At 35.1% G+C, this 11,199-nt stretch overlaps 1 protein-coding gene across 1 annotated transcript; it reads right to left on the bottom strand.

Annotated features, from left to right (window-relative positions):
* Positions 1 to 7,611: 7,611 nt before the first annotated feature.
* On the bottom strand, positions 7,612 to 8,723 carry LOC131638905 (uncharacterized). The gene is made up of 4 exons (XM_058909437.1): positions 8,520 to 8,723; positions 8,064 to 8,362; positions 7,982 to 8,021; positions 7,612 to 7,902 (listed from the first exon to the last, which is right to left on the bottom strand). The coding sequence occupies exons 1-4, from the start codon at positions 8,721 to 8,723 to the stop codon at positions 7,612 to 7,614; spliced, it is 834 nt and encodes a 277-aa protein (XP_058765420.1).
* Positions 8,724 to 11,199: the final 2,476 nt, after the last annotated feature.

Here is an 11,199-nt window from a genome sequence, read left to right as displayed (position 1 = left end):
TATAAGAAGTTCTGATTGTAATCAATTAGAAGTAGTGATTCTGTTATTACTAACGTTTCATTGTCTAAGTTGATTCAGAAGCTCTTTTAAAGCAAAACAGCTGTCACCAGTCTCTCCAGAAAATGAACTCGTATCTCTGGAAAAGCATGCGTGCAATTGAGGGGACGCCTACTTAGGTAACTGTGCTAATCACTTCATTTGTCATAAGTCTCTCTCCTCATGTCACGTAACATTAAATGCCATTCATCATTTCAGTTTATTTCTTTTTCTTTTTATACTCTTCAAACGTTTCATTTCCCTCTTATATTTCTCTCTCTTGCATTCGATTTCTTTTCGCTCTCTCTCTCTCTCTCTTTGCATTCATATCATAAACCCTAGCGGTTTTCTCTATCTGCAAAGTCATCATGAATCCTTCGTCAAGCTCATCAAATCAAGAAACTGATCACAAACAAAAGAGAAAGGCAACTGATGAACCTGAAAACAAACCAAAAAGGGTAAGGATCACCTACGATCCTCTCAAGGTGAATCCCTTTGAAGCTATGATGTCTGGAAACTACTCTAGACATGTGTATCAACCCCTTGAAGGTATCCCTCAATCACCTCCCTCTTCAAAGACCTCCACCACCTCTTCCTCTTCATTCACCTCTCTGGAACCACCATCTTCACCATCTGATATCCCTTCCCCCTCAACCCATCTCACAGATATCTCCTCACCGCTCTCACACCTTTTTCCCACCAGAACACCTAACCCCTACAGTTTTGTGTTTCCTGACTCCAGATTCACTGTCAACTCTCCTACACCTACCACTCATGCTTATCTAGAGCTTTTACACTCAGATGTAAATAGCTGGTTGGAGATTCTGGGTGCTGCTCACCTTAATCATCTGGATGAGTATGCTACCTGCAACCTCTGGGAAGCCTTTCGCCAGGATTTTCTGGTTAGGGCTACGGATGTCCAAAAAAGGATCATGACTGAAGCACCTGGTGCTCGTGGTCTTCTCTTGGAAGTTGGTGAAAGCAGCTATCACCATCTCATCAGGAACAGAAGAGTTCTTGAAGAAAGGATACCTGCAGATGAGATGGAAGAAAGAAATCCCTGCAGAGACATCGTGGTATGGAGACCAAGGTATCCAGTGCTGGCTGGAGATTTTCAATGGCTGTTCAATTGGTTCAGAATGAACCCTTCTGAAAGCGCTCCTCACATGGTCTTTCCAGAAGTGGTTTATCCTGCAGAAGTTGCTGGTCCAACTCCTCCAACAAACCTAGCAGCTATTCTTCAGGCGTTGGAAGTTGGAGCTTCTGAGTTGCCCGAACCAGAATATGTTGAGGCTGCTTCTGAGTCAGACTCAGATGTTGAGATGGAAGGTGCAGAAGCTGAAGACCTTCCAGAAGATCGCCCTGCTGAGATTGCTGTCCCTATTGGCAGAAGTTCTGGCGCTTCTTCATCTGGTGAACCTTCTCGTTTGGACACGCAAGAAGCAACCAATGCTGAGTTTCGCTCCTTCATGGCAAGGCAAACTGCAAGCACTGACAGGATTCATGTCATACTGGCGCAGATTTTGTCTAGGCTAGGGTCTTAGTCTTTGGTCTTTGTAGTTTTCTTTGTTTGTTGCATCTGCTTATTCTGCATACATCTTTTGTAATCCTGTTTGTTTAATCAATGAAAAATTAGTCTGTTTCTTTCCTTTGTCGTTTTCTACATCTGAATCTTTTATATTCTTTTTGATGTTATGACAAAAAGGGGGAGAAAAATGTGATAAATGATCTGATTTATATTATCAGTTATCGGGTAAAAAGGCCCCACATTTCTAACAGAACTTGCAAAGTTCTATGCTTTAAGTTTTGTTATTGCAGGAATTGAAGATCTCTTCAAGGAGAAGCAATTCTAAAGAATCAAGCTCTTGGATTATTGAAGCAAGCTGAGTGCTATGAAGCTTCAGGATCAGAAGCAAGAAGCAAGAATGTTCAGATATTCTGATGATAGAATATGATCTGAAACATTATGTCTATTTGTTCTGATACATTTTATATGGCTCTGATACATATTATGTGTTCTGATACATATTATATGTTCTAACTCATTCATGCTGACTTTTGTCGTTTAGCGTTGTTTTGTAACATTTCAGGATGTAGAGATGCTCTGATGATGCTCTGGTACATTCAACAATGTTCTGATACAATCTAGCATGAAGTGATGAAAGAAGAAATTCAAGCTCTGAAGCTGTCCTGATGGAAGCAAGAATCAGAAGCTGTGAATGTTCTGAAGATCAAAGAAATTCAAGTTCTGAAGTTGTCCGATAGAAGCAAGAATCAGAAGCTGTGAATGTTCTGAAGATAAAAGAAATTCAAGTTCTGAAGCTGTCCGATGGAAGCAAGAATCAGAAGCTGTGAATGTTCTGAGGATCTAAAGAAATTCAAAGTTCTGAAGCTGTCCTATGGAAGCAAGAATCAGAAGCCATGAATGTTCTGAAGATCAAGCACTGTGAACGTCTCTACTGAAATACTCAGGGAAGTCTTTTTAAAATTCTTCTAGTATTAATTTCAGGGGGAGATTATCTATCTCAGGGGGAGATTGTAAATCTCAGGGGGAGACATATTCACATGCTTATGCTTTAGCTGTGTAATTGTCTTTAGCCGTCTGCTCTTGCTGATCGCAAATTCATATCATTTATATATGTTTTTGTCATCATCAAAAAGGGGGAGATTGTTAGAACAAGATTTGTTCTGATCAATATTCTTAGTTTTGATGATAACAAGGATATGAATTTTGTGTGAGATAATGTGGTACTCTAATACATTGCAATTTCCCTTTCAGGAAATATATAAAGAGTATGCACAAATCAGCGCTCAGAAGCTTTGACTCAGAAGGTTCAGCATGCAACATCAGAACATGGTCTGGCAAGACATCAGAAGATGGTCAAGCAGAATCAGAACATGGGTCTATGGAAGCATCAGAAGAACTTGAGATCAGAAGCAGAAGCACTGAAGTTCTCATGGTATCACGCTTAGAGGCACTTCAAGGTCAGAAGACAAGAAGATGCTTTGCACCAAGCTATTTGACTCTGATGATATTCAAACGTTGTATACACAAACATCAGATCAGAAGCAAGTACAAGTGGCAGGCTACGCTGACTAACAAAAGGAACGTTAGAAGCTATTAAAGGCAACGTCAGTAGACACAGCGTGAACAAGGCTCGAGGTAGTTGACAAAAGTGTGAAACATTAAATGCAATGCTGTACGGAATACGCAAAGCATTAAATGCTCCCAACGGTCATCTTCTCAAGTGCCTATAAGTATGAAGTTCTGATGAGAAGCAAGGTTACTAATTCTGAACGAACTTATTCTGAAAAACTTGCTGAAACGCTGTTCAACTCAAAGCTCAGAAACTTCATCTTCATCAAAGCTCACTACATTGTTGTTGTAATATATTAGTGAGATTAAGCTTAAACATTAATAGAAATATCACTGGTGTGATTATAGCTTTTCAGAAGCATTGTAAAACTCTTATTTGATTACATTAATTTGTAAGTAACTAGAGTGATCAAGTGTTGATCAGGATACTCTAGGAAGTCTTAGCTTGTGTCTAAGCAGTTGTAATTAGAGTGATCACGTGGTGGTCAGGATACTCTAAGAAAGTCTTAGCTTGTGTCTAAGCATTTGTTCCTGGAGTGATCAGGATACTCTAGAAGACTTAGTCGTGGGCTAAGTGGAAAACCATTGTAATCTGTTGCGATTAGTGGATTAAATCCTCAAGTGAGGTAAATCACTCCGTGGGGGTGGACTGGAGTAGTTTAGTTAACAACGAACCAGGATAAAAATAACTGTGCAAATCGTTTTTATCGTTCAAGTTTTTAGACTACACTTATTCAAACCCCCCCTTTTTAAGTGTTTTTCTATCCTTCAAAAATAATACATAAAATAATTTATATTATATATTTAATAGTGCATAAGTTTGAATATTAAATATAAATCCATAAAGTCTAAATAAAAAACATAAAATTAAAAGTCTCAAATCTTAAACCTAAAATAACAAAGTCCATAAAATAAAATACTCAAAATTATAGAGGCTAGTACAAATCACGAATACGCTGATAATTTGGATTATCCCCCATAATGTCATCCTTCATCTTCACTAATCTCATCATCTCCTCCACTATCATCATCATCATCTTCTCCATCACCTTCGTCTGCATTTTCTTCTTCATTGTCACTTTCTATAGTTTCAACGACATCAAATTCATCTATGTAACACCCCATTTCTACCCGACAATTATACAAGAATCAGAGTTTCAAAATTTCTCAACAAATAAATGAGGCGTCACATATTCACTTCATTAACAAATCATTTCATTGCATTTAGCGGATACATATCACTTCTTTAATCAATCAAACAATTGCTCAACATATAATACTTTCAAACAGAATAATTTCTTTTATGAAAACATGGCGGAATCATAGTTCTCAATCTTTGAGTCAATAACATCTTATTTAACTAAAATAAAACAATAAACAACAACATCATAAACATCATAGATATATCATAAATTCCCCCCCCCCCCCCCCCCCGAGTGCTACGTATCAGAGCGACAACTGACTCGATTAACATCAACTAAATCTTCATACTCGAACACCTGCACGTTACCAGTATAAAGGCAACGGCGAACAAGAGAAAAGGGTGAGATATCAAATCATATAAGTGAGCACATGATAAATTGTATATTAGGATCCAAGCATATATAGTCATCACATCGTAAGTATTAATGTTGCTATACACTTCATGCTTTCACTAATTCACAAATCTCACATACTTTACATCTCACAACAAGTCACCACAAATCATATTCACATCAATTACATATAAAACTCATTCCCTTACCTTGCAAGCTAATTCACGACACATCACATATAAGTCACACAATTATAGTCCCCAAAACATCACTGCATATAAGTCATACATCTAGTCATAAAACATCACATATAAGTCACACCAGACATACTCACTTAATCGCATTCACAAATATTGATATCATCATACTATTCATAAAATCATCAATTCACATCTTCACATACTTCCATCGTTTAACAAGTCACGAAATACAATCACGAGATAATCACAAAACATCACAAACTACAATCACATAAGACACATGGGACATGACTCATGAATATGCATGTGGTACCAATCGGAGCTTCAGCCCCCGTCACCAATTGCCCGAATCTGAGGCATAAGGCATAAGCCTTCGTCACTAATTTGCCAATCCAGGCCGTCACCAATTTGCCAATCCAGGCCGTCACAGAGTATGCATATGAAATGTGACTCGACAAACAAGACATACACAACATACTCATCACAATCACACATCATCACTAGGCATACGCCCACGTCACTTATAATTACCAATTGTTAGAGGTAATTCAACGTCACAATTAATCATTCATCTTCACTTAGTCACAAAATTATCATCACAAATATATACAACATCACATATTATCAATCATCACAAACATCGTCATGTTTCGACACATCATCGCAATTATACAACTTCTCATATAAACAAGATCATCACAATTATTATCATGTTCGGCACGTCACCACAAATACACACATCATCAAGACTATCCCAACTATCGTTGTAATCGACTAAACTAACGACAACTCGCTAGGGTTCATGCCATAAGGCTAATCACATATGATGCATATTAATAAACATATTGGCAATCACAACATTATTTGCAACAAAGACATTCAAACCGAAATCACAATTTTTGGTCGGTTCGTAGAGTAATCTCAACATGCTATCTTATCAAGTAAACCAAATCAACTTCCAATTAACATTTAACTAAATTAGATATCATGTTAAGTATCGAAACGACAACGTCATGCTTCGGTATATTACAACAATTCGACTCATTAAGTCAATTCAAATTAGTCTCATAATCCTCTATAAATTAGTCTTCTAATTAACTCACTTATCCACTATCAACTAACCAAAATTATTCACAAAGCATACTTCAATTAATTGTGCAAATTTCGCATCGCTACCGATTATCTAATTTTCGGTTATATCCTTAATATTCACGACTTTATGAGTCTTCGGGTTACACTTCCAAGTAACCAAAAACATAAGTCAACCGGTTAATTCAGATACAATTCTATTCTTTACCGGTTATTCGATTCGTTCGGTTAAATTCTCAAGATATCTTAATTTACCGATAAACCGAATAGTTAATCTAAGTTCAAGTTTATTCCCATTAAATAGGCTTATTAAAAATTAATTCAACTATTAATTAAATCAACCAATTAATAGTCATATTATATTAATTCCAATTCCATTATATTCTATTCCTAAAATGTGTGTCAATTTCCATCACAAACCAACATTTATTTATAAGGAATATTTAGATCAAACACAATTTCGGTCGATTCATAAATATCACAATTTCAACGAAATAATATCACCACGTTAATCTACTAATTAAACTTAGCTACCACGTAAATTTTCATCAAATTGCGAACAACTAATTATACCGCTTAATTCAACTATTTCGACCAAACGAGACTGTTTTATTTCCACTCTAGCAAGCTATATTATACTAATTTAGTTCATTCTTATAACTATTATATATATATATATATATATATATATATATATATATATATATATATATATATATATATATATTCCTTACTCTAACATTATATATATATATATATATGCCAAAATATTTCCTATCTTTTGGTCAAATCTTTAAAGCAATCTGGTATTAAAACTTCAAGTACTCAAACAACCGTTAGCTACAGAAGAAATGATAATGCAATTCAAAGCCAGGCTAGAATATTAAAATTAAGACCAATAATTGTAACGTCAAACCCTCAGATGAACTTGTATCTAAGCTAATACAATATATTTTTTAAAAAACTTTATACCATATCACAATATATAGAAAACACCACCGTAGACACAGACATGAGGAAAATTAAAAAGAAAACAAAATTAATTGATCCAATTGGGAATTTGGGTCACTCACAACAACAGCAATTAAGGAAAACACTATTTCAACTACATGTTATTCATGGTGGTTCTCTATTTTCCAGCAACAATTAACACAACAAATGTAATAAATCTACATACCCAATTCCCCACATACAAGGTTTCATAAGCCCCATTATAGGAAGAGAACCCCACCCTTATCTTTTTAAATGAAGCAACTCAATGGGTCTCCAATTTCATCTCCAAGCTTGTTCCTCTCGGCTTGCCTCCTTCTCTTCAAACTTTGTTTTCTCCAAAATGACAACACTATACTTCATATCTCTAAAACCCTAATTTTATTATTTCAATTGGGCTTAGCATATAACAACTCTTCTTTATTATTCTCTACAAACCAATTTAGGCCCAATAGGATAAATAACTCCAATTAAATCAAAATATCATTTTTGTTAATACTCAACAATATAATAAATTCCGACTTGTAAATAATCTTATTCTTAATATTATTTTTCGACAATCCGACTAAAATCCGACTTTTACTTAATAAATTCAAATACGCTTCTTAAAATAACACCGACAATCCAAATTCGATCATATCCGATCTTTAAATCCTTCAATAATTTAATTAACCAATTTAATTAATTCCGGGGCGTTACAATCTACATGTACAGTTGATTTAACACCAGTACTTTGCATCAAATCTTCATCTAAATCAGCCACATTTACATGATTACCACCTGCATTTTCTTCCTCAGCAACACACCACCAATCATCATCATATTGGAAATCATTGATTGTTAGATCTCGCTTTTTTCTTTCAACCTTATTCTTGGTCAATCTTGTATTTACCATCACATACACAAGATCGTTCATAGTCTTTTGTTTCAACCGGTTTCTTTTCTTCGTATGAACCTTAAAAGGGGAAATATTAAATTAAAATGCATAACATATAGTAACTATAAAAAATATATACGATAATTTGAAAACATACTATCTCAAAAGCACTCCAGTTTCTCTCACAGCTAGAACAACTGCAGGTAAAACTTAACACACGAATAGCAAAGTTTTACAACTCTGGGTGTGCATCACCGTAAGATTCCCACCATTGAGTGGGTGTCTTGTTTTCTAGTCCATGTTGAGCTATTTCACTCCCAAAGAACCCTTTTTTACTCTTAAAATCCTCTAGCTGACCATCAATTTTATTCACCATATCCATGTCTTCTCCCATCATCCTTCCTAAACATGCATACATCCCCTGTTTAACTTCATTATCTGCTTTGAAATTAGGTTTGTAATGCAACATTGGATTAAGATAGTAGCCCGTAGCATGAAAAGGCCTATGCAACTGTTTGTCCCATCTATTATCTATAATCTTTCATAAAGGTTGGTAGCTTAAGAAAGAAAAGATTAAATTAGTTCATAAATAAATACTTATGTACTGTTTATATGAAATAAATCAATCTAAGATATTTTATAAAATTATACATTTTTCTCTTATTATTGTAGCTAGTTTGAATTTGCTCTTTTGCCTGATCCATTGCTTCATAGATATAGCCCATGGCTGGCTTCTCACCAGAATCCACCATACGCAAGACTTTAACTAATGGAAAAGCACCCTTAAGGAAAATAACCAAATTCTTCCAAAAGTCCTTGTTTGTGACTATATTTTCAACCAATTTCCAATCTCTTGTCTTGGAAAATTTACTATCCTTCCATTCCTTAGAAGTGAACATCCTATACAATTTGTCATACCCCAAAATTTGCCCGATCAAATCTACGTCTGTTAATCCATCAAGGTTCAAAATTAAGAGTGATGGGGTTTGACATTTCTATTGTCAAACCCGCTCTCTTATAATTCAGGTTGAATTAAAACAAGGGCGTGAGTAATAGATGTTCAGGACCCAAACGTTGGGCCCAATTATTACAAGGAAAAAGTTCTATCATTTTTGGGATGTTATTTGTGTTTCACTAACACTTTGTTTTTTTATTACTATTATTAATTTTATTATTAGTTAGTATTAATTTTTTAATTTTACTAACTAATTATTGTTGATTTTTTAGGATTATCATTAGTTTTTATTATTACTAACTATTATTATTAGAATTAGTATTAGTTATTATTAGGATTATTGTTATTAAATATTATTATTACTAACTATTATTATTAGAATTAGTTTTAGAATTATTAGGTTTAGTTTTAGTAGGCCCATTAGGTGTAAGAAAAAAAACCTAAATTGACTAATATAAAAAAGGTTTTGTAAACCAAAAAAAAAAAGGGGCTGCCTCCAAGAACCGCAAAAGAACGCAAAGAAAAGAACTTCAAAAAGTGGGAGAAAAATTGGTTTTCGGATTCAAGGATTTAGACGGATTCGAGAACTTCTATTGATCCCAACACCCTCCTGAAGCGTCTCTGAGTATACCCCGACACTTTCCCAGACCCAGGGCCCTCTGAATTAAGGTTCAATTCGTCACGGTTTTGGTTCTTTTAAAAGTTTTCGATTCCATAAATTTGTGTGTTGTAAACGAAATTTAGTCATCTATCTATGTTCATAACCGTGTTGGGAACGTTTTTGAATCATTTAATTAGAGTTTCTGTGCAGATTTATGGTTTCACCATTGTTAGGTTTTGAAGCTTTAATTTGGGGATACTATGTTAGAGGTTAAATTAGCCCGAATTAATGGTATCATCAAGTTCAGAGCATGATTTACAATCGATCCATGTCTTTGGAGTTCATTCATTCGTTGTCTTTTGTGAGATTAAAATTTGCAGGGGTTATAGAAACATAGATAAATCGTTGCCAAAGGTTTTTTTCCAGAAAAAAACAAACAAAGGAGATGACTGCATATACTGGGCGCGGGTTCTACTTTTAAAATTAATTGTTTTGTTTTTCATATATATTGGTTATCGTTTATGTTATTAACAGCATGGAAAAAGTGGTGTAGCGGTGAAGGGGTTAGCTTAAAGGGCTTAGTGCGCAGGGGCATGGGTTCAATCCCTGCCTCAACTAAAGCTATTAGTCGCATTAGACGAGAGATAAAAGAATAAAACATGAGAAAAAATATCAAATCTAAAATACATTCAATTTGCTGCCCGCGACGATCGAATCTATCAATCAGAGTAACCAGCAATGCCAAATTCAATATGTTAACTATAATGATCAAACCTATTGATCATCGCAACTAACGGTGACACATTAAATCAGGGTTGTACGCCCAAACCTTAAACACACTAAACCACGACACTACAAAATTCATCTCTTCAATACTGCGATATTCAAACTACGATAAGGTAATTCAAAATACCTTCGAACTTCGCATTTCAAAACTACGATAGGCCATTCAAAAAGCCTTCAACCATATCAATTCTAATTCAAAGGCGTTCAACCCTGTGCCCGAACTACGTAGAATCTGATCCTCCATAAGGAGGTATGTAGGCACTTGGATAACCAAGGCGAGTCCCCTTCCCCAAAATCTCAATTCAGTTCAAATCTCAATTTTCGCCCTATCCATTTCCCTAGCTATTAAATCCTATTATTTTAGCCATAAACTGTTGCTTTAGATTCAAAGCCATAGGAAAGGGCTGAGGGTGCCTAACACCTTCCCTCGACCTGATTATAATAATCTTACCCCAATCTCTAAACTGCGTAGGGTTTCCTATTCGCCCTTTAGAATAGGTGGCGACTCTAAATCTTAATTTTTAGGGCAGGTTGCTACAGCTGGCGACTCTGCTGGGGATACACTATAGGTGAATTATTATGCTCCTAAGGCTTGAGATGGTTTAGGTTTGTGGTTAATGGTTTAGGTTTTGGCGAAATTTTTAGGGTTTGGCTAATTCGCCATTTTAGGGTTTAGGGTTTTTATAAATATTTAAATTTTATTTATTTATTTATTCGCAATTGCATTTATTTACAATCATTTTATTTATTTACAGTAATTTAATTAAATATTCGTTTATCTAAATATTTGTTATTTTACTGCATCTTTTGGGTTTTGATAAATTGTTGTTAAAACCTAAGCGTGGGAATTATATTTAAGACCAGAGGGGAATTACATCGCCTACGAGTCTTATTATAATTCCACTCAGAGTGGGTTGAATATCCGGAAAGGTCTGATACGAGGCTTGACCTTGTTGAGGGCTGGACTTGGTATTTGGCTGATCTCTCTAGGAACCTACCCCTAAAACTCGAACCTCATGGATAAATGAGTTGT

The sequence above is a fragment of the Vicia villosa genome, unplaced genomic scaffold, assembly GCF_029867415.1.
Source record: "Vicia villosa cultivar HV-30 ecotype Madison, WI unplaced genomic scaffold, Vvil1.0 ctg.002480F_1_1, whole genome shotgun sequence".
NCBI classification, from domain to species: domain Eukaryota; kingdom Viridiplantae; phylum Streptophyta; class Magnoliopsida; order Fabales; family Fabaceae; genus Vicia; species Vicia villosa.
Note: the sequence above shows the minus strand (reverse complement) of the source record. Positions and strands in the feature narration are given on the sequence as shown.